We start from the raw sequence: 24,473 nt of genomic DNA on the forward strand, positions 1-24,473 counted from the left end.
GGTGACTCTTGCTGGTAGTCCCAGCACTTTGGGAGGCCGAGACGGGCAGATCACCTGAGGTCAGGAGTTCAAGACCAGCTTGGCCAACATGGCGAAACTCTGTCTCTACTAAAAATACAAAAATCAGCTGGGTGTGGTGGTGCATGCCTGTTATCCCAGCTACTTAGGAGGCTGAGACAGGAGACTCACTTGAACCTGGGAGACGGAGATTGCAGTGACCAAGATGGCACCACTGCGCTCTAGCCTGGGTGACAAGAGCAAAACTCAGTCTCAAAAAATAAATAAATAAAATAAAAAATTAGCCAGGCATGGTGGCACCTGCCTGTAGTCCCAGCTACCCAGGAGGCTGAGGTGGGAGGATCACTTAAGGTCCAGAGTTCGAGGCTGGAGTGAGTCATAATCACACTGCTGCACTCCAGCCTGGGTGACAGAGCAAGACCTTGTCTTAAAAAAAAAAAAAAAAAAATCCAGACTTCTCAACACGGTGTGCAAGGCCCTACCTCACCAGGCACTTGCTTTGCTCTAGCACTTCCTCTCACTCGCTCTGTTGCGGCCACAGTGGCTGCTTTGCAGGTACTTGAACCTACCAAGCTTGCTCTGGTCTCAGAGCCTTTATATGCTCTGTTTCCCATACATGCAGCGCTTGACTTATTCATGGTTGACTCCTTTGTAGGTTTTAGAACTCAGCTCAGAGTATTATCTCTTCAGATAGGTCTTCAATCTAAAGTACAGCGCTTCAATCTAAAGTGCAATCTGTCACCTTAACCAGGCTTATTTCCTTACAGTATCGATTACTTTCAAAAATTATACTCATGGTGTATTTCTTTCTTTTTTTTTTTTTTTTCTTGAGACAGAGTCTCATTCTGTTGCCCAGGCTGGAGTGCAGTGGTGCGATCTTGGCTCACTGCAACCTCCGCCTCCTGGGTTCAAGCGATTCTCCTGCTTCAGCCTCCCGAGTAGCTGGGATTACAGGCGTGTGCCACCATGCCCAGCTAATTTTTGTATTTTTAGTAGAGACGGGGTTTCACAATATTGGCCAGGCTGGCCTGGAACTCCTGACCTCATGATCCACCCACCTCAGCCTCCCAAAGTGCTGGGATTACAGGCGTGAGCCACTGCGCCTGGCTTTTATTTCTTTACTTGTTTGCTTTCTGTGCCTCCACACACACACCTTCCTCCCAATAGAATTTAAGCTCCGTTAAGGTATCTATTAAGGTAAGATAGAATTTATCTCTCTTTTTTTTTTAGACCAAGTCTCACTTTGTTGCCCAGCATGGAGTGCAGTGGCGTGGTCTCAGCTCACTGCAACCTGTGCCACCCAGTTCCAGGGATTCTCATGTCAGCCTCCCGAGTAGCTGGGATTACAGACATGCACCATCACACCTGGCTAATTTTTATATGTTTATTAGGGACGTGGTTTCGCCATGTTGCCCAGGCTGGTCTCTTGAACTCCTGGCCTCAAGTGATCCTCCCGCTTCAGCCACCCAAAGTGCTAGGATTACAGGCGTGAGCCACTGGGCCAGACCAAATTTATGTTTTTTATCACTATATATGCCCAGTGCCTAAAACAGTGTGATCATTTGATCAATAAATTTCAAAATTGGGCCGGGCACAGTGGTTCAGGCCTGTAATCCCAGCACTTTGGGAGGTTTGCTTGAGCTCAGGAGTTCAAGGCCAGCCTGGACTACATGGTGAAACCCCATCTCTACAAAAAAATACAAAACAGATAGCCAGGCATGGTGGTGCACCCCTATAGTCCCAGCTACTTGCGAGGCTGAGGCAGCTGGATCCTTTAAGCCCAGGAGGCAGAGGTTGCAGTGAGCCGAGATCACACCACTACACTCCAGCCTGGGCGACATAGAGAGACCCTGTCTCAAATAAATAAATTAATTAATAAATGCACATTGAATATACCAGATTCTCTTAAGCATTTCACACACCTTAAATACTGTAATATGCAAAATCTACACATTATCACTAGGACTATAAAAACGAATTGCTGAACTTAATACAAAAGTATTAATACCACAGGTATGACTTATTTGCCCATCGTCTCTATACTTGTTTTTACACTTTTCTGTATTTGTCACGTCGCTTCCCTACTAAGAAAACAGAATTGGTATCCCAGGTCAGCTGAGGTTACAAGTCCAGGAACTTCATTCGGGGATTCCAGATTGCAACAAGGGATCCAGAATGTGCTCTCCAGGGTAGGGTAGTATCAGCCCCCACCTTACCAATCTTAGCCCTTTCTCATGGTTCAGTGGCACCTGGCCTGTCCGTGGAGGATATCAAGCCTGTGTCTTTCCCTAGAATTTAATGTAAATTTCACAACCTAAGCATCATGTACATTTCACATTTAGCAAGTTGGAAAAAAATCTTATTCTCCATACACAGTTTTCTTTCTTCATTTGTTTTGCTGTTGTTGAGACAGGGTCTTGCTATGTTGTCCAGGCTGGTCTTGAACTCCTGCCTCAGCCTCCCAGAGCACTAGGATTACAAGAGTGAGTCACCTTTCTTTCTTTCTTTCTTTCTTTCTTTCTTTCTTTCTTTCTTTCTTTCTTTCTTTCTTTCTCTCTCTCTCTTTCTTTCTTTCCTTCTTTCCTTCCTTCCTTCCTTCCTTCCTTCCTTCCTTCCTTCCTTCCTTCCTTCCTTCCTTCCTTCCTTCCTTCCTTCTTTCTTTCCTTCTTTCCTTCTTTCCTTCTTTTTTTCTTTCTTTGTAATGCCGGAACTCTGTACCCTTCACCTAGATTGTTTTACTTCTTATTCATAAGATTCTGCACCTTTATTTATTTATTTACTTACATATTTATTTGTTTATTTTTGGAGACCTGTCACCCAGGCTTGAGTGCAGTGGCTCGATCTTGGCTCATTGCAACCTCTGCCTCCCGGGTTCAAGTCATTCTCCTGCCTCAGCCTCTCAAGTAACTGGGATTACAGGAGCCCACCACCATGCCCAGCTAATTTTTGTATTTTTAGTAGAGACAGGGTTTCACCGTGTTGGCCAGGCTGGTCTCGAATTCCTGACATCAAGTAATCCGCCTGCCTTAGCCTCCCAAAGTGTTGGGATTACAGGCACGAGCCACCATACCCGGCCAGATTCTGCACCTTTTAAAAAAATTTTACTTTCTCAATTGTCTCAGCACCCATGATAGACATCACATTTGTTGGTATTCAGGGAAAACAATTACCATTTGTGTATCTGTAAACTTCCAGAACTCTCTTATTATTTCTGAGAGTTTTTTTGCATAATTCTCTGACGTTTTTACACAAAGAAAGATGATTTTTGTCACCTTATTGCCAGTAGCTGTACCTTATATTTTTATCTCCATGGTTTTTTGTTTTATTTTTGCCTGAGCTTCCAGAAACATCATCAAATGATAGCGGTACCTCACATCCTGGGTTTTATTTCTGACTTTAAAGAGACAACGCTGGTGTTTTATTGTTAAGGATGATGCCGTTGATCTGAGATTCATTTATCATCCATTCCTTAATTCGTTACATATTTATTGGTACCCATCCAAGTGCATTGGATTTGGCAATATGTAGGGCACTGATCGCCTTGGGGAAAGCAGTTTCAATGGCAGGGTGCCAGCAAAAGCCAGATTGCAGTGGTTTGCAGGGAGGCATGTGATGGAAACCTTCTTCGTTACTGACTGCCAAGGATTTTCATCAGGAATGGGTGCTGGATTCTTTCTTAATGCCTTTTCAGCATTTATTAGTAACATTGTGGGTTTTTTTTTTAATACTTGACCTATTGGAATGATTTAACATATTAATATATTTTCATTCATTCATTCGAGAAATAACTTAAGTGCCTATGATAAGTCAGACACTCTTCTATTATTGTAACGTTAGATTTGTGGTTTTATAAAATATTGTAGGACTTTGTGATTTTCTTTTTTTTTTTTTTTTTTTTTTTGAGACAGGATCTCGCTCTGTCACTCAGGCTGGATTGCAGTGGTGTGATCACAGCTCACTGCAGCCTCAAACTCCTGGGCTCAAGAGATCCTCCCATCTCATGCTCTTGAATAGTTAGGACTACAGGCACATGCCACTGCACCTAGTTTATTTTTTAACTTTTTTTTTGACAGGATCTCACTATGTTGTCCAGTGTGGTCTTGAACTCCTGGCCTCAAGTGATCTTCTCACCTCAGCTGAGATTGCAGGTGGAGCCACTAAGCCTGGCTCTTTGTTTTATTTTTATATCAATTTGTAAATATTGAACTGTTTTGACACTAGTAAGATAAATTTGACTCAATTATGGCATTTTGTTCCTTAATTTTTAATTACTAAATCAATGGATGCTTATTATTAAAAATTCAAAAGATGCAAAAGCATATAAATCCAGAAAGTTCAGATATTCCCTATTAATAGATATTTGTTAACCTTTTTACCTTTTAATTGTCATAAGCTTGAAAAAGTTATTTGTAAGCATTTTATGTAGAATTTTCACATCTAATTCATGGTTGTGGTATAGATATTACAGTAACAGAGCCATACCTGGTGCCCCATCAGATTGGCCTCTCCTGCTAAATGACACTTTGTTGCAGGGGTTTTTTTGTTTGTTTTTCTTTTTGTTTTTGAGACAGAGTCTCACTCTGTGGCCCAGGCTAGAGTGTAGTGGTGGCATCACTGCTGACTGCAACCTCAACCTCCCAGGGTCAGGTGATCCTCCCGCCTCAGCCTCCCTAGTAGCTGGGACTTCAGGCGCACACCACCATACCTGGCTAGTTTTAAAATTTTTTGTAGAGATGAGGTTTCACCATGTTGCTCAGGCTGGTCTCGAACTCCCGGCCTCAAGCCATCTGCCCATCCCAGTCTCCCAAAGCGCTGGGATTACAAGCGTGAGCCATCATGTCCAGCCTGTTGCAGTTCTTGAGCCATCTGTGGTCTGGACAGCCTGGCGTTCCCTCCAGTCATGGGCATGCTGGATGCCACATGGAGGTTACTGAGATTTACTTGTTCAAAGAGTACTGAGCATTGATCTGACCATGACTCCATAGTTCTAGTCAAGGGGCAAATAATAAAATAAATAGATTAAATGTACAGTACATTAGATGGTGATCAGACCTATAGAGGAAAAGCAAGGAAGGAGGAAGGGAAATGTTACTGGAAGTGAGGGAACCATAGTTACTGTGGGAAGGAAAGTTCCATGCAGGGAGGTGCAGAGCTTTCTTAAAAGAGGACCCAGGCAGCAATGAGAATGAGGGCACTACAACCACACAACACAGTATCAAGGAATCTCACAAATATCACATCCAATGAAAGAAGCAAGGCACGTAGAGTACATTCCGTATGATGCCATTTATTTATTTATTTATTTATTTATTATTACTTTTTTTTTTTTTTTTTTTTTTGAGATGGAGTCTGGCTCTGTTGCCCAGGCTGGAGTGCAGTGGCCCGATCTTGGCTCACTGCAACCTCTGCCTCCCGGTTCAAGTGATTCTCCTGCCTCAGCCTCCTGAGTAGCTGGGACTACAGGCTCATGCCACCACACCTAGCTAACTTTTGTATTTTAAGTAGAGACAGGGTTTCACTGTGTTGGCCAGGCTGGTCTCAAATGCTTGACCTCAAGTGATCTGCCTGCCTCAGTCTCCCAAACTGCCAGCATTACAGGCCTGAGCCACCATGCCCAACTGTGATGCCATTTATACAAAGTACAAAAACAGGGGCAAAAATCAATATCATGGCCAGGCACAGTGGCTCACCACTGTAATCCCAGCACTTTGGGAGGCCGAGGCAGGAGGATCACTTAAGCCCAGGAGTCCGAGACTAGCCTGGACAATATAGTGAGACCCCATCTCTACCAAAAATACAAAAATTAGCCCAGCGTGGTGGCACATACCTGTAGTATCAGCCACTCATGAGGCTGAGGTGGGAGGATTGCTTGAACCTGGGATGCTCATTTGAAGTAAGCCGAGATCACACCACTGCACTCCAACCTGGGCGACCGAGCAAGGTTGTCTCAAAAAAAAAAACAAAAAGCAGAAAACAAAACCGCAAATGAATCCCTGTAATCTCTAAATGGTGTTGTATTTAGTCTCCCTTAAACCGACTGCCTTGGGAAAACTAAAGCAATAACTATTTCTACTGTCATTTTCCTGTTTTAAAAAATCATTTGTCTCCCCTCTGGTTATATAAGAATAATAAACTCAGCAGAACATCAAAATACTGTTAGGACTTAGGAGGTCAAGTAAAACAAGGATAGAAATCTGTTGCCATTGGATTGGGCAACATGTAAAATCTTGATGATTGATGATGTTGGTGCAAATTGCTTCACTGGTGTGGAGGCAACAGATCCCAGAGTGCAGAGATTTTGGAGAAATAGGATATGAGGAACTGGAAGCAGTCTATCCTCACAAATATTTCAAGTACTTTGACTTTTAAAGTTAAAAGAGGATGTACATAGGGTTGAAAATTGTTTAAGTGTTTGTATGAGTGTTTATCATAGAAGATGAGAAAGACGACTGGGTGTGGTGGCTCATGCCTGTGATCTCAAAACTTTAAGAGGCTGAGGCAGGATAATTACGTGAGGCCAGGAGTCCGAGGCCAGCCTGGATGACATAGCAAAAAACTTGTCTCTACAAAAAATTAAAAAAAAAAAAAGAAAAGAAAATTAGCCAGGCATGGTGCCACACACCTGTAGTCCAGAGATTGGAGGACCTCTTGAACCCAGGAGTTGGAGGCTGCAGTGAGCTATGATCACACCACTGCACTCCAACCTGGGCAACAGAGCAAGACCCTGTCTCAAAAAACATGAGAAAGACTAAGACATGTGTATGTGCTAAAGGAGGAAATCAGTAGACAGAAATAGTTTCATTCATTGATTTCTGCTTTCAATCTTTTCATCATTCACTTATTCACCAACTACTTACTAAATACCTGTTTTACTAGCCACTTTTTTTGTTTTCTTTTTGAGACAAGGTCTCACTCTGTCGCCCAGGCTGAAGTACGGTGGTGTGATCGTAGCTCACTGTAGCCTCCAACTCCTTAGACTCACTCAAGTGATCCTCCTGCCTTAGCCTCCTGAGTAGCTGGGACTTACAGACATGCACCAGCACATTGGTTAATTTTTTTTTTTTTTTTTTTTAGAAATTAGGTTTCACTATGTTGCCCAGACTGGTCTCAAACTCCTGAGCTCAAACAATCCTCCCACCTTGGCTTCCCAAAGCTCTGGGATTACAGGCATGAGCCATGGCACTTGGCCCAGTCACTGTTTTTTGATGGTGATAATAGAGCAATGATAGGCGCAATCTCATGTGATTTACGGTCTATCTGAGAAGAGGGAATTTGCAGACATAGGTGAGAGCAAGAATGATAGTTTGGGTGGGGGAGTCTTGAATAAAAGTATAAGATAATAGACCAGCCAGCCGGGCACAGTGGCTCACGCCTATAATCCCAGCACTTTGGGAGGCCAAGGCAGGTGGATCCCTAGAACTCAGGACTTCAAGACCAGCCTGAGCAACATAGGGAGACTCTGCCCCTGCAAAAAATACAAAAATTAGCTGGGCATGGTGGTGTGCCTTTCTAGTATCAGCTACTCAGGAGGCTGAGATAGGAGGATCACTTGAGCCTGGGAGGCTGAGGCTGCAGTGGACTGTGATTGCACAGCTGCACTCCAGCCTGGGTGACAAAGTAAGACCCTGTCTCAAAAACAAAACAAAAAGCAAAAAGAAAAAAGAAAAAGAAAAAAGAAAGAAAAACAAAGGCATGAGGCTGGGCACAGTGGCTTACACCTGTAACCCCAGCACTTTGGGAGGCTGAGGTGGGTGGATTGCTTTAGCTCAGGAGTTCGAGACCAGCCCAGGCAACGTGGCAAAAAACCCCATCTCTACCAAAAATACAAACAATTATCTGGGCATGGTGGTGCACGCCTGTGGTCCCAGCTATTTGGGAGGCTGTGGCAGGAGGATCACCTGAGCCTAGGAGGTGGAAGTTGCAGTGAACCAAGATCGAACCACTGCACTCTGGCCTGGTGACCAAGAAAAAAAAAAAAAACGCAGGGGGATGAAATTAAAGTTTGTACCCAGGAGTTGCACATAGATATGTGTCTCGTAGGTAAATAGGCATCACTGGTTGTGTTTGGGAGGGGAATGAGGTAAAAAGTGGAGAATCACTAATCTAACGCAATCTCTTCCTTTCTCAGGTGTGAAAACTGAGGCCCGGAGAGGTGATGTGATTTGCCTAAAGTCATGCAACTAGTGGCAGAGCCAGGCCTAGACGCCAGGTGTCCTGGCTCTCAAGACATTCCGCTGCCCGAGGAATGGAACAGGTAGTATCACTCGCACTGGGGGCCAGGGGTCAGTCCACTCAGCCCAGAGCTGCCTGAGGTTCCAACTAAGGAAACCAGAGGAAACATCCACTCAAAATTCTGACAAGTTGAATGGGGTTGAAATCAGAACTGGGCAAGAGAAAGGGGGCAAGGTTTGAAACTCAGACCTCACGATCCTGAGACAGAGGCCAATGTACCATCACCCCACGTCACCTTCTGAAGGTGGATTGGGCTCTGGCCCTATCATGTCCATCTCTAAACAGCTTGGTGGTGAGTTCTCTTCCAGCCATTCTGCGACCCATACTCTGTCTGATATAATTCACACTGTTAGGAAAATCAATGGCCACTTGCAGAGGATGTGTGGGAGGATGGAGAAAAAGGGACAGGGGGAGACCAGTTAGGAGGCCTTTGGAGAGATCCAGGAGGAAAGTGAAGAGGAAGGGCTGGTAGGAGGGGTCTGCTGGATCCATATGGCATCACCTGGGTTAGTGGTTGGTGAAGTTGATCAGCGTGATGGTGGAGAAGCTAGAGTAGAAATGAAATCCACATCAAAGTGGGAAGGAAAAGAGTTTCTGTTTTTATATATGTCTACTTGCTGTTTATACTAAAGGATGTTCTTAAGCCCAGTATTGATCACACAAAATCTACCTTTGGTACTATAAGTAAGATATACCCTATGAATTATTTGTAATTCATACAAATTCACACCAAGTCATTGGTAATGTGTATTAACCCCTCTGAATATTCTGGGTTATGGCTTCTTTTTTATTCATTTGATGATTCTTTATTGAGCGTCTACAATGTGCCATGCATTGGTCTGGACATTTGGAATACATCAGGTAAATTAAACAAACAAATACCATTGAACTCCTAAAACTCAATCAGCGGCAGGTGGCCAGAGAAGCTAGCCTTTGGGAAAAACAATGGGAGAAAAAGCTAAGGAGAAAATTGCTCAGTTGACATGGTATTAATCAAAGTAAAAGCTGGAAAGATGTATATTGATAGGCTGGGTTTGATTAGATCCCATGAGGAAGGATTTTTCCAGGCAGGGAGAGCTGAGATAGCAGACTGATCATTTCAGAGAATCTACCTGAATCTGTGGCTACGACAGTGTGTCTCCTGACAGGACCAGATTCCTGGGGGTAAACGGCAACAAAAGAGGCACCAAAGGGAGGGGCTCTCAGCAAAGGCAGTGTGAGGAGGCTCAGATCCGTAGACAGAACAGAATGCACAATGGAACAGTTAAGCAGGTCATCAGACTCCAAGAAACCAAGCAATGTTGGCCGAAGGTTATCCAACGTGGTGGTGTGGGGAGAAAGCCATGGAAAATCTAAGAGCATCTGTTGCCTGTCAAGTTGTCAGCAGTGGTCAGTGGGCAGAAAGCAGGGATGTGGTCACTGAGCTGATGTTCAAGGAACATTTCCAGCCTCTGGGAGAAGTAGGTTATATCTCATGCAAGGCATTAAATAAGGACAAAGGCACAGGAGGGAAGAAGGAAAATGACCTCAGAAGTAGAGGATAAGGAATAGGTTAAGAACAGAATCAGGCTGAGTGCGGTGGCTCACACCTGTAATCCCAGCACTTTGGGAGGCCGAGCTGGGGAGATCACTTGAGCCAAGGAGTTCCAGACCAGCCTGGTCAACATGGCAAAACCCAGTCTCTACTAAAAATACAAAATTTGGCCAGGCATGGTGGCACATGCCTGTAATTCCAGCTACTTGGGAGGCTGAGGCAGGAGAATCTCTTGAACCCGGAAGGCGGAGGTTGCAGTGAGCTGAGATAGTGCCACTGCACTCCAGCCTGGGTGACAGAGTGAGACTCCATCTCAAAAAAAAAAAAGAACAGGATCAGGCCGGGCACAGTGGCTCACGCCTGTAATGCCAACACTTTGAGAGGCTGTGGGGGAGGATTGCTTGAGGCCAGGAGTTCAAGGCCAGTCTAGACGATGTAGCGAGACCCTGTCTCTACAAAAAATTTTTTAAACTTAGCTGGGCGTGGTGGTGTGTGTCCATAATCCCAGCTACTTGGGAGATTGAGGTGGAATGATGGCTGGAGCCCAGGAGTTCAAGGCTGCAGTGAGCTATGTTTGCTCCACTGCACTCCAGCCTAGGTAAGAAAGTGAGACCCTGTTTCTTAAAAAAAAAAAAAAAAAAAAAAGCATCCATCCCATTCATGGGAACCCCATGGCCTGGACTATAGAGGAAGTAGGATGCGGAGATAGGAAACAGGTAAGGCCCATCATTCCTGCCCCATGCAGAAGGAAGGAGGGAAGAAATCATGCCTATTGCTTCTTTCCTTTTGTCAGCAGGAATCCCCATGAGTGCCATGACACTGAGGTTTCCAGAGAGTGCTGCTTCTTTAATTAACCCAGGTATTCATTCCAAAACTCAGAGAATGTTTTTCTTAGGGCTGAGGATTAGGGCAGGCATAGGGTTCTAACCTATGTCTTAATCTTTTGCTTTATGTGGTTTCTTTCAGCTGTGACCACTCCCATCCACCATTCATTCTTAGTCCAGACACCTCTTTGCACAGCTCACTCTCCACTGCACGCTCTATTTTCTTCCATCTTCCTGGCTTCCAGCTTTACTGCTTATTCTTCTGTTTGGAGGCTAACGTAGCCCATCAGACCTGAGGCTTGGCCCCATCTTCCCCTGAGTCAACATCTTCCTCTAATAATACTTCTGTAGTGGACATTCTATCTGATTCCCCACTGTCCCTTCCACCCCCCGCCCCATTAGTAGCAGCAATATAGTGAGGGAGAATTTACAAGTCTAGGCCACACACTGACACTGATCCGATGCTGAATTTGACTTCCAAATAATGTTTCTGTCTCTGCACCACTTACTCCAGAATCTAAGTCCAGGGAGGAAGGATCTAATTGCTCAGCTTCACAGCTAACTTCTTGAACCTGGCTCCTTCAGCTTCTACAGTGGATGATGAGAGGGGAGGCAAGTTACTTACTTAGATGGCCCTCTTGTCGGACCTAATCACAGTGCATAATTCTCCCAGCGGGAACACTGGTACAAATAAGAGGGCAGGCAATTCTAGATCATCACTGGGTTTTGTTTTGTTTCTTTTTTACTTTTTTTATTTTATTTTATTTATTTTTTTTTTGAGACGGAGTCTCGCTCTGTCGCCCAGGCTGGAGTGCAGTGGCGCGATCTCAGCTCACTGCAAGCTCCGCCTCCCGGGTTCAAGCCATTCTCCTGTCTCAGCCTCCTGAGTAGCTGGGACTACAGGCGCCCGCCACCACGCCTGGCTGATAGATATATATATATATTTTTTTTGTATTTTTAGTAGAGATGGGGTTTCACCATGTTAGCTTGTTTCATTTTTTGAGACAGGGTCTCACTCTGTCCACCAGGCTGGAGTGCAGTTGTGCAGTCACAGCTCACTGCATCCTCAACCTCCTGGGCTCAAGTAATCCTCCCGCCCCAGCCAAGAAGCTGGGACTACAGGCACATACCGCCACACCCAGCTAATTTTTAATTATTTTGTAGAGATAGGGTTTCACTACGTTACCCAGGCTGGTCTCAAACTCCTAGGCTCAAGCGATCCTCCCGCATCAGCCTCCAGAGTAGCTAGGACTACAGGTTCATGACACTACACCAGGCTAATTTGGGGTTTTTTGTGGTTTTTTGTTTGTTTGTTTGTTTGTTTTTTGTAGTGTCAAGGTCTCACTATGTTGCCCAGGCTGGTCTCAAACTCCTAGTCTCAAGCAATCTGCCTGCCTCGGCCTCCCAAAGTGCTGGGATTACAGGCATGAGCCACCACACCCGGCCCATCGCTATTAAATAGAATGATAACACATACGTAACTGTAAATATTCTAGTTGCTGCATTTTTAAAAGGTAAAAAGAAACAGATGAAATTAATTTTAACATTATAATTTATTGAACCTAACATTTCTAAAATATCATCATGTCAATCTGAAATCAATATAAAAATTTGTAATGAGGTATATTCCTTACTTCCTGTTGTTACTCTAAATCTTTGACATCCAAGGTGTGTTTTACACATTACAGTACAGCTGTCACTGAAAACATTTGATCTGTATTTATAGTTACAGTTGAAAAAGTAGAACAGCATACACAGGTTGTTCCAAAGATACTTAAATATTTTCCAAGTACCAAAAAATCACTTTCCTGTATTATTCGCTTCCACATTGACGAAGCTAGTTCATCTTCATTGGAATAACGGTTTGACTTTGAAGCAAAGCCAATCAGTTTTAAAACTACTTCTGTCCAGGCTAGGCACAGTGGCTCACGCCTATAATCTCAGTACTTTGGAGGCTGAGGTGGGTGGATCATTTGAGATCAGGAGTTCAAGACCAGCCTGGCTAACATGGTGAAACCCCATCTCTATTAAAAATATAAAAATTAGTCGGGTGGTAGTGGTGCATGCCTGTAATCCCAGCTACTCAGGAAGCTGAGGCAGGAGAATTGCTTGAGCCTGGGAGGCAGAGGTTGTGGTGAGCCAAGATGGCACCACTGCACTCCAGCCTGGGCAACAGAGTGAGACCCTGTCTCAAACAAACAAACAAACAAACAAAAAAACCTACTTCTGTCCAACTTACAGCAATTCACCAATCCTCACATCAATTCAGTATTAACATGGAATGTAAAGGGATGCAGTATAAATTGAAAAGTAATTCTAAAGTTTATCAATATCAACAACATTCTTCAAATTTTTCTTGTAAATTTTGCAGATAATTTACATAATGCTGGTGATTACTATTAAAAATATTTTGCGGCCAGCCGCAGTGGCTCACATCTGTAATCCCAGCACTTTGGGAGGCTGAGGTGGAGAAGATCACTTGAGCTCAGGAGTTCGAGACCAACCTTGGAAACATGACAGGACCCTGTATCTACAAAAAAAAAAAAAAAAAAAAAAAAAAGCAAACGATGGTGGGGCGTGCATCTGTAGTCCCAGCTACTTGAGAGGCTAAGGTGGGAGGATCACGTGAACCTAGGAGGCAGAAGTTGCAGTGAGCCAAGACAATGCCACCGCACTTCAGCCTGGGCAACAGAGCAAAACCCTGTCTTTAAAAATATATATTTTGCATATTGATTCATGTTAAAAAGTATGCAAAATCATTATTATTGATTTGTATTATGAAATGTTTTCATTTCAATGTAAATTCTTATACTTTTCCAGCTAGATCACAGGTTTTTCTTTCTTTAGAGCTTGGAATTTATCTCATTTCATATACACTGTGATATTGCTGAGAAAACATAAATCACGCTGCCATGTTTATCTTTGATTATTAAATATTTGGCAAGCATTCCCTTTGTTTCAAGAAAATCTTGAATTGGAATTGACAGTACAGTAAATCTTTGTAAAAGTCTTCCATGACTCAACCAATGAACATTGGCAAAGACCCAAGACCACCCCATTCATTGCCTTCTATTTCTTTCAAAAGTCCCATGCACTGGTGGTGATTCACAGCATTTGTACGTATACACTGAACAGTTTTAACAACTGTACCCGTGACACTTTCCATGGAGCCTGCTTCCAAAAGCAACACAAATATTTTCAGTATTTATCATACAGTGGGATGAAGCAATAAAGGAAACATCAGTCTCTTGTTTTGAAACTCCAATAAAACCAGATTTTTGACCAAACATAGCTGGAGGACCATCTGGCATGATAGAAACTAATTTTTTCATGTCTAAGTGAAATTTTTTTGGTCAGATGTAAAAGATTTTTTAAAATCTGTGCTACACTTTTGTAAGCCATGAATTGGCAATGTTTTTTCGTGAATTGGGAAGCCCTTCCTGAATAAATAAACCCGGGCTATTAATTGGAGAGTATCTCATGGCATGACTCAGCTAAATTGTGCAATTTTCCAAAATTTGAATCCATTTAGCTTTAATACGTTCTTTCATTCTATGGGCAATTGTTTGGTGGCTTAATTGCAGATTATTCACTTTCTGTAAAATCTTTATATTTATTTATTTATTTATTTATTTATTTATTTATTTTCGAGAGTTTCCCTCTATTTCCCAGGCTAGAGTGTGGTGGTCTGGATTGACCCCACTCCAGTTTTGACCTCCCCAGGCTCAGTGATCCTCCCACCTCAGCCTCCTCCTGAGTAGCTGGGACTACAGGGGTGCATCACCACACCTAGCTATTTTTTTCTATTTTTCATAGAGACAGGGTTTCACCATGTTGCCCAGGATAGTCTCACACTCCTGCGGTCAAGTGATCTTACCACCTCGGCCTCCCAAAGTGCTGAGATTACAGGTGTGAGCCACCATGCCAGCCTAAAATATCTTTTTAGTCTTTTCCTCATAATTTTCTAACAAAATTTTTACAACTTAAATTATTTTTTTTACCATATTTCCATTAAAAATTGTCGGCCGGGCGCGGTGGCTCAAGCCTGTAATCCCAGCACTTTGGGAGGCCGAGATGGGTGGATCACGAGGTCAGGAGATCGAGACCATCCTGGCTAACATGGTGAAACGTCATCTCTACTAAAAAATACAAAAAACTAGCCGGGCGAGGTGGCGGGCGCCTGTAGTCCCAGCTACTCGGGAGGCTGAGGCAGGAGAATGATGTAAACCCGGGAGGCAAAGCTTGCAGTTGAGCTGAGATCTGGCCACTGTACTCCAGCCTGGGTGACAGAGCAAGACTCCGTCTCAAAAAAAAAAAAAAATTGTGTACGTGTGTATACGCACATGCATGCAAGAATCTGAGTCATTTTTATAGCCAGCCAAAGTTATAATCTCTAATCCGGATAAACTAAAATCTATTTAAAAGGTTTTTACTCTACATTTTATTCTGATTTCAACTAACTAATTTCATCGGATTTTCTTATTGTGGTAAAATATATACAACATAAAATTTACTATTTTAATCATATGTTAAGTATACATCTCTGTGGCATTAAGTACATTCACACTGCTGTGAACCATCACCACCATCCATCTGTACAACTTTATCTTCCGACACTGAAACTGTTACCCCATTAAACACTAACTCCCCCTTTCACCCAGGCTAGAGTGCAGTGGTATGATCTCGGCTCACTGCAACCTCTGCCTCCCGGGTTCAAGGGATTCTCCTGCCTCAGCCTCCCGAGCAGCTGAGATTACAGGCACGCGTCACCACGCCCGGCTAATTTTTTTGGTAGAGATGGGTTTTCACCATGTTGGCCAGGCTTGTCTCGAACTCCTGACATCAAATGATCACCTGTCTCAGCCTCCCAAAGTGCTGGGATTGCAGGCGTGAGCCTCCCCACCCGGCCTATTTTCTATATCTGTGAATTTGACTGCTCTAGGAAATTCATGTGTGTGGCATCATACAATATTTATCCTCTCGCGTTGGGCTTATTTCACTTAGCATAATGTCTTCAAGATTCATCCATATTGTAGCAAGTGTCAGAATTTCCTTCTTTCTTAAGACCATATAATATCCATTCATCTGTTGATGACCATTGGAGTAATTTTCACCTTTTGGCTATTGAGAATAATGCTGCCATGAACTTGAGTGTACAAGTATCTATTCAAGTCCCGGCCTTCACTTCTTCTCGGTATATACTGAGAAGTGAAATTGCTGAATCCATGGTATTTCTTTAATTTTGGAGGAACCATACCACTTTCCACAGCAACTTTTTTTTTTTTTTTTTTTTTTTTTTTTTATGGAGTCTCGCCCTGTCACCCAGGCTGGAGTGCAGTGGCACCATCTCGGCTCACTGCAAGCTCCATCTCCTGGGTTCAAGCAATTCTCCTGCCTCAGCCTCCTGAGTAGCTGGGATTACAGGTGCCCACCACCACGCCTGGCTAATTTTTTGTATTTTTGGTAGAGACGGGCTTTCACCGTGTCAGCCAGGATGGTCTCGATCTCCTGACCTCATGATTCACCCGCCTCGGCCTCCCAAAGTGCTGGGATTACAGGCGTGAGCCACTGCACCTGGCCCACAGCAACCATTTTACAGTCCCACCAGCGAGGCACAAGGGTGGAAAGGTTCTAGTTTGTCTACATCCTCACCAACACTTGTTTCCCATGCTGTTTTGTTTTGTTGGTAATCGCCATCCTAATGGGTATGAAGTGGTATTCTGAGGTTTGGATTTGCATTCTCCTAGCATCAAGGTATGTTGAGCATCTTTTCACGTGCTTCTTTGGTTCTTTCTTAATATGGAGAGAAAACTTATCAAACTCACTATGTATTTGCTGAAAATGTCTCGATAGTTTCCATCTTATTATCTTAAATTTTTTTTTCACAACCAACATGCAGGTTTTTTGTTTCGCTCTACTACAGTAAATTGCAACTGACATCCATCGTGAAATCAGTGGTGCATCTTCCTGCAGTCTTTTGAGCTTTTCCCTTTTTAAAATAGACAAGCAGGCCAGGCACAGTGGCTCATGGCTGTAATCTCAGCACTTTGGGGGGCTGAGGCAGGAGGATCATTTGAGCCCAGGAGTTTGGAACCAGCCTGGGCAACATAGTGAGACCCCATCTCCCTACATTTAAAAAAAAAAAATTAGCCTACTCTGCCTCAAAACAGGTAAATAATTGACAAATAAAAATTGTATACATTTATGGTGCACAATTGATGTTTTTATATATGTATAAATTGTGGAATGGCTAAATCAAACTATTTAACATAGGCCTGTTGCCTCACATATCTCTTTTTGTTTTCTTTGGGGTTTTTTTTGTTTTTTTGTTTTTTGAGACAGGGTCTCACTCTGTGGCCCAGGCTGGAGTGCAGTGGCACAGTCATGGCTCACTGAAACCTCGAACTTCTGGGCTCAAGCCATCTTTCCACCCCAGCCCTCTGAGTATCTGGGACCACAGATGTGCACCACCATACCCAACTGATTTTATTATTTTTTGTAGAGACGGGTCTCCTTATGTTGCCCAGGTTGGTTTCGAACTCCTGGGCTCAAGAGATCCTCCCACCTTTGCCTCTCAAAGTGCTGGGATTACAGGCATGAGCCACTTCATCCAGCTCTCACATACTTCTTTGTGTGTGTGTGTGGTAAGAACACGTAATATCTACTCTCTTAGCAATTTTCAGATATACAATATGTTACCAACCATACTCACCATGTTGTACAATGCATCTCTTGAACTTATTCCTCTAGTCTAACTGAATTTTTGTATCCTTTGACCAACATCTCCCCAATTTCCCCATCCCCCAGCCCCCAGTCTCTCTCTCTCTTTTTTTTTTTTTTTAGATGGAGCCTCGCTCTGTTGCCCAGCCATGACAGTGGCACAATTTCGGCTCACTGAAAACTTCGCCTCCTGGGTTCAAGTGATTCTCCCACCTCAGTCTCCCGAGTAGCTGGGATTACAGGCATGCACCACCAAGCCCAGCTAATTTTTATATTTTTAGTAGAGATGGCATTTCACCATGTTGTCCAGACTGGTCTCGAACTCCTGACCTCAGACGATCTGCCTGCCTTGGGCTCCCAAAGTGCTGGGATTACAGGCATGAGCCACCGCACCCAGTCTCCAGTCTCTTAATTTACTATTCTTGTCATAGCTCTACCATTTGCATCTCCATTTCATTCTACATAAGTCGCCTGCCTTTATTTTAAATTGGAAATTTTGTTCATGTATAGAAAAATAATTCAGGCCGGGCGCGGTGGCTCAAGCCTGTAATCCCAGCACTTTGGGAGGCCGAGACGGGCGGATCACGAGGTCAGGAGATCGAGACCATCCTGGCTAACATGGTGAAACCCCGTCTCTACTAAAAAATACAAAAAACTAGCCGGGCGCGGTGGTGGGCGCCTGTAGTCCCAGCTACTCGGGAGGCTGAGGCAGGAGAATGGCGTGAACCCGGGAGGCGGAGCTTGCAGTGAGCTGAGATCGGCCACTGCACTCCAGCCTGGGCGACAGAGCGAGACTCCGTCTCAAAAAAAAAAAAGAAAAATAATTCAATTATAATTAAAATAGTATGTATTTTTCTTTAATGAACAATGTGATGCAAAGGTACCATGCAATTCATACTGTCTAGATAAAATATTCAGGTAAACACATTACAATGTCGTATCAATGCACAGAAAAAAAGAATTTGGCCAGGTGCAGTGGCTCACACCTGTAATCCCAGCACTTTGAGAGGCCGAGGCAGATGAATCTCTTGAGGTCAGGAGTTTGAGACCAGGCTGGCCAACATGGCAAAACCTCATCTCTACTAAAAATACAAAAATTAGCCTGGCGCGGTGTTGGGCCCATGTAAGCCCAGCTACTTGGGTGACTGAGGCAGGAGAATTGCTTGAACCTGGGAGGCGGAGGTTGCAGTGAGCCAAAATTATGCCACTGCACTCAAGCCTGGGCAACAGAGCGAGACTCTATCAAAAAGAAAGAAAAGAAAAGAAAAGAAGAAAGAAAGAAAAAGAAAGAGAGAGAGAGAGAGAGAGAGAGAGAGAGAGAAGAAAAAGAAAGAAAGAAAGAAAGAAAGAAAGAAAGAAAGAAAGAAAGAAAGAAAGAAAGAAAGAAAGAAAGAAAGAAAGAAAAAGAGAGAGAGAGAGAGGGAGGGAGGGAGGAAGGAAGGAAGGAAGGAAGGAAGGAAGGAAGGAAGGAAGGAAGGAAGGAAGGAAGGGAGAGAGAGAAGGAAGGAAGGAAGGAGAAAGAAAGAACAAAAGAAAGAAAGAGAAAGAAGAAAGAAAGAGAAAGAAAGAAAGAAAGGAAGAAGAAAGAAAAGAAGGAAGGAAGGAAGGAAGCAAGCAAGAAAGGAAAAGAAAGAAAGAAAGAAAGAAAGAAAGAAAGAAAGAAAGAAAGAAAGAAAGAAAGAAAGAAAGAAAGAAAGAAAGAAAGAGGATTCAAACCAAATGAATTGACACCTATTAGATGAGTGATAGGTTCACACACGATCTGAGAAAACACACACACGCCTGGCATGTGCACTGGCAATATAAGAATATTTTATGTGATGCACTTAGGAGAGAGAAGTGTAATCCTACCAAAGCAAAATTGAACTTAATAGAAAAATATTTTATACTGGTTTGGTTTTAAAATTTTAAAAATTAAGGAAACGTAAAAAGTTGAGCTCCCCATTCACATTAGCTACATTGCTAGTGATCATTAACCACACGTGGCCAGTGGCTACTGGATTGAACAGTGTAGCTCAGTGCAGATCTATCAAACAACAACAAATTGTCTGCGCAATTCCACTGTTCAGTTTCTTCTCTGAAGAAACTCTGCCCCGGTGCACAGAAGGTATGTAGGAAGATGTTTCCCGCAACATTGTTTATAATAGTCACTAAGGAGAACAACCCACATATCCACCAACTGGGTATAGCAAAAAAAAAAAAAAAAAAAAAATCGTGGTGTATCTATTCTAAGGAATTGTATGCCACAGTTCAAAATAGACACATTTGCTGGGTGCCGTGGCTCACGCCTGTAATCCCAGCGTGAGACACAGATTTGGGAGGCTGAGTTGGGCAGATCACCTGAAGTCGGGAGTTTGAGACCAGCCTGACCAACATGGAGAAACCCTGTCTCTACTAAAAGTACAAAATCAGCCACACATGGTGGCACGTGCCTGTAATCCCAGCTATTCAGGAGGCTGAGGCAGGAGAATCACCTGAACCCGGGAGGCAGAGGTTGCCGTGAGCTGAGATCATGCCATTTCACTCCAGCCTGGGCAACAAGAGGAAAACTCCATCTCAAAAAAAAAAAAAAACATAAAATAGACACATTGGTGCAGCGACTCACCCCTGTAATCCCAGCATTTTGGGAGGCCGCATTCGGAAGATCATTTGAGCCCAGGAGTTCGAGACCATCCAGGCCAACATAGTGAGACCCCCCTCCATCTTAATAAAAGAAAAAGGAATTTAAAAATAAAAAATAAAATAAAATAAAAATAGGCACATGGTTAGATTGCTAAGTCATATTACTAGGTGGGGAGGAAAAGAGAAAGTTGTACAATGTGATGTCATTTTAAAAATTGGTGATAGATGCCAGGTGTGACGGCTCCCAAGGGAGGATCGCTTGAGGTCAGGAGTTTGAGACCAGTCTGGGCAACATAGAAAGATCCCCTCTCTAAAAAAAAAAATATATATATGTATATTTTTTTTAACTTTTTGATTATAGATAGATAGAGACACAGAAAGATACCATAGAGTGGTTCTCTCTGTGCCTCTATGAAAGGAGAGAGGGAACTTAGATGAACTTGGATTTAATAAGAAGAATGCATGTATGTATTACTCATATAATTAAAGTTAATTTAGAATAAAAGAACTTGGAGAGAGGGAACTTAGATGAACTTGGATTTAATAAGAAGCATGCATGTATGTATTACTCATATTATTAAAATTAATTTAGCATAAAAGAACTTAAGAAAGGAAACTGTTAATCAAAATGAAAAGATGAACAAAAAGTCAATTAAGTAGAATTCACTGCAATCCAGATTATATGGTGGCTAGATAAGTGTTATCCCATGGCGTAATATTTAATGCAAATGTCAAAAGTAATTCTCCAAAAAGAAGATACAGAAATTATATGGTGGCCTTTCTGTAAACTGAAACTGGGAAGTGCTAGTAATCAAAACTAATTTAGGAGGCTTTTCTCCACCAGTGTTTTGGCTAATATCCAGGTTACCCATCCCAAGCTGCTATTACGTTAAATCCTCCAGACCTCAGCACCGACTCGCATCCAACCCACTGACCGCAACATTTTCCAGCACACCAATTGTTCTTACAGCACTTGTTTTCATAATCACTGTTCTTTTCTTTGGTGTTCTTCCTTTATCCCATAAATACATATGCTGATTAAGTGGTAATTATTAGGCAACTGGACCCAAACAACCTACGAAAGATGGAATAAGAGGGGGAAAGATCTAGGAGTGTTTTGGGATCCTCAACGTGCCCTTCATTCCATTACAGAAACCCCGTTTTAAATGCCTAGTGCTAGTTCTCTACCTCCGTGTAGAGCAAGTTTACCTCAGGGACAACAGGACGTGGATTGAACATTTAATCCTTATCCCAAACTCAAAATTACTCTTGCACTATCTGACATTGACTGAGTAAACAGATTAGCCAAGGAAGAGAATTCAATCAGCAGAGAGGCCTGAGAATTCTCTTGAACTTTGTTTAAAAGCACCCTGAAATTGGAGCTTCTTGGGAGCATTCGCTTCCAACCATTTTCTAAATTGAAATTGCATTCCGCTTCCCTAAGACCACAGCCTTTTTCTAAGACAGGCTTATGGGAACTCTGAACTATCTAAGCAGAAGACGTGTGTCTGAGAAGAAAACTGGAATGAACAAATCTATAAAGCAGTAGAACCATAACCCCGACAAAGACAGCGTGATTCACATTGCAAATGACAGGAAGAAAAAATAAACAAGGGAGCGTTCACCTCTGAGAAGACAACCACGATGACAATGATGAGACCTGAGATAACAAAAATAAAAGGACAGCAAGCCCTGTGGAAAACAAAGCCCTTCGGAATAGATTTTTAAAATCTAGCTACGTCCTGTTTCCAAGAGACAAGCCTAATGCACAGTGAATCAAAAGCATTAAGGGGAAAAAAGTGGGGGTGATCTAAAATACATCAGAAATACAAAGGAAATAGAACAGTAATACTAATTTTAAAAAATGCTTCTATTAACGGCCAGGTGCGGTGGCTCATGCCTGTAATCCCAGCACTTTGGGAGGCTGAGGGGGGCAGATCACCTGATGTCAGGAGTTCGAGACCAGCCTGGCCAACATGATGAAACCTCGTCTCTACTAAAAATACAAAAATTAGGCAGGCATGGTGGTGCACACCTGTAATCCCAGCTACTTGGGAGGCTGAGGCACGAGAATCACTTGATCCCAGGATGTGCGGGTTGCAGTGAGCCGAGATGGCACCACTGCATTCCAACCTGGAGTGACAGAGCGAGACTCTATCACAAAAACAAACAAACAAAAGCCTAGTTAAGGTGATACTTTAGACTAAAGGACTGTACTTTAGATTGAAGACCTCTCTGAAGAGATAGTACTTTGAGCTGAGATCTTAGGGAAAAAAATTATTACCTTTTTTTTTTTGGCAGGGGCAGAGACTTTCTCTGTGGCTAGAGTGCAGTGGCTCAATCATGGCCCACTGCAGCATCCACCTCCCAGGCTCAAGTGATCCTTTCACCTCAGCCTCCCAAGTAGATGGGGCAACAGGCATAGCCACCACACCCAGCTGATTTTTTAATGTTTTGCAGAAATGGGATCTCAATATGTTACCCTGGCTGGTCTCAAATTCCTAGCCTCAAGCAATCCTCCTGCCTTGAACTCCCAAAATGCTGGGATTACATGTGTGAGCCACTGCATTTGGCTTATTAGCCAATGTTAACCTATTAAATAAATCTATACATTGCTAGGCAGAGCAGCTTACAAAATGCCAGAATGCATAATCAAACTGGACAGGCTCAATGAATGATTACACTGTGCTTAATGGTTAAGCTCAACACCTTGATATAGCTTTATGATTTGCAGAAAATTTTTAATAATGGCCCCTACAAGAATCACCTGTAGGCCAGGCACGGTGGCTCATGCCTGTAATCCCAGCACTTTGGGAGGCCAAGGAGGGCGGATCACCTGACATCAGGAGTTTGAGACCAGTCTGACCAACATGGTGAAACCCCGTCTATACTTGAAAACTACAAAAATTAGCCGAGCGTGGTGCTAATTTCTGTGGCATGTACCTTTAGTCCCAGCTACTCCGGAGGCTGAGGAAGGAGAATCACTTAAACCCAGGAGGCGGAGGTTGCAATGAGATGAGATCACGTCACTGCACTCCAGCCTGGGCGACAGAGTGAGACTTCTCAAAAAAAAATTAATAAAAAATAAAAAAACACGTAACAACAAAAAAGAATCACCTGTAATTTAACGTAAATTTCAGCAATTTTACTAAATTACTAATTTTAACCTAAAACTCGCCAATTTTGGACAAAATCAGACACATAACCAAAAACATTTTGGACAGAATATAATTTCACGGTAAATGGTATAATCTCCCCCAAAGATAAAAACATTTATGAACATCTATGAGGTAAAGAAAAGGCTGAGCACGGTGTCTCATGCTTGTAATCCCAGCACTTTGGGAGCCCAAGGTGGGTGGATCACTTGAGCCAGGAGTTCAAGACTAGCCTGGACAACATGACAAAACCCCATCGCTACAAAAAATATAAAAATTTAGCCAGGCATGGTGGCAGACGCCTGTATTCCCAGCTACTCGGGAGGCTGAGGTGGGAGGAACACCTGAGCCCAGGAGGTAGAGGCTATAGTGAGAAGTGATCGTGCCACTGCTCTCTAGTCTGGGTGACACAACAAGATCCTGTCTCAAAAACCACAAAAACAAAACAAAACAAAGCAAAAGGGGGAAAAACACACTGATAGAAAGAAAAAAATATTTTGTCAAAAAACATGAAATTCTGCTTTGTGGTTTTAAAGTATTTTCACTCTAATCACCATTTATTTTTATTATAGGACTTAAGTAAGGAGAAAAGTCTTTTAAGAGTTATTCCTGGCCAAGCGTGGTGGCTCATGCCTGTAATCCCAGCACTTTGGGAAGCCAAGGCAGGTGGATCACCTGAGGTCAGGAGTTCGAGACCATCCTGGCCAACATGGTGAAACCCCATCTCTACTAAAAATAGAAAAGTTAGCCAGGCATGGTGGCACATGCCTGTAATCTCAGTTACTCGGGAGGCTGGAGTAAAAGAATCGCTTGAACCTGGGAGGCAGAGGTTGCAGTGAGCCAAGATCGTGCCACTGCACTCCAGCCTGGGCAACAAGAGTGAAATTCCGTCTCAAAAAAAGAGTAATTATTTCCGTAGAAATATAAGAATTGTTGACAAAACTAAAATTGAGCTAAAGATTAACAAACTATTCTCATTCAGACAGAACAAAATACAAAAGAACAGGATTTAAATAACAGAAAGAAACATAGGCCTGGTGCCATGGCTCATGCCTGTAATCCCAACACTTTGAGAGGCCAAGGCAGGAGGATCACTTGAGGACAGGAGTCTGAGACCAACCTGGGCAACATAGGGAGACCCTTGTCTTTACAAAAACTTTAAAAAATTAGCCAGGCACAGTGGTGAGTGCCTGTGGTCCCAGCTACTCGGGAGGCTGAGGTGGGAGGATCACTTGAGCCTGGGAAATGGAGGCTGCAGTGAGCCATGCACTACCACTGCACTCTAGCCTGGGTGACAGAACAAGAACTTGGGAAAAAAAAAAGAAAGAAAGAAAGAAAGGAAAGGAAGAAAAAGAAAAGAAAGGAAAA

General features: G+C 43.1%; 1 protein-coding gene across 7 annotated transcripts in view; it reads left to right on the forward strand.

Moving 5' to 3' along the window:
• Positions 1 to 24,473, forward strand: part of TNRC6A (trinucleotide repeat containing adaptor 6A) — a 213,948-nt gene that overhangs the window by 19,760 nt on the left and 169,715 nt on the right. For 6 of the 7 annotated variants that reach the window (XM_037989740.2, XM_037989737.2, XM_073015245.1 and 3 more), the window contains exon 2: positions 8,147 to 8,272. In XM_037989740.2, coding sequence (XP_037845668.2) covers positions 8,193 to 8,272 — 80 coding nt within the window. In that variant the 5' untranslated portion in view covers positions 8,147 to 8,192. Of the gene's footprint in view, positions 1 to 8,146; positions 8,273 to 24,473 lie in introns of those variants that run through there. The other variant, XM_073015242.1, reaches the window with a different exon arrangement.

The sequence above is a fragment of the Chlorocebus sabaeus genome, chromosome 5 (assembly GCF_047675955.1).
Source record: "Chlorocebus sabaeus isolate Y175 chromosome 5, mChlSab1.0.hap1, whole genome shotgun sequence".
In the NCBI taxonomy this organism is placed as follows: domain Eukaryota; kingdom Metazoa; phylum Chordata; class Mammalia; order Primates; family Cercopithecidae; genus Chlorocebus; species Chlorocebus sabaeus.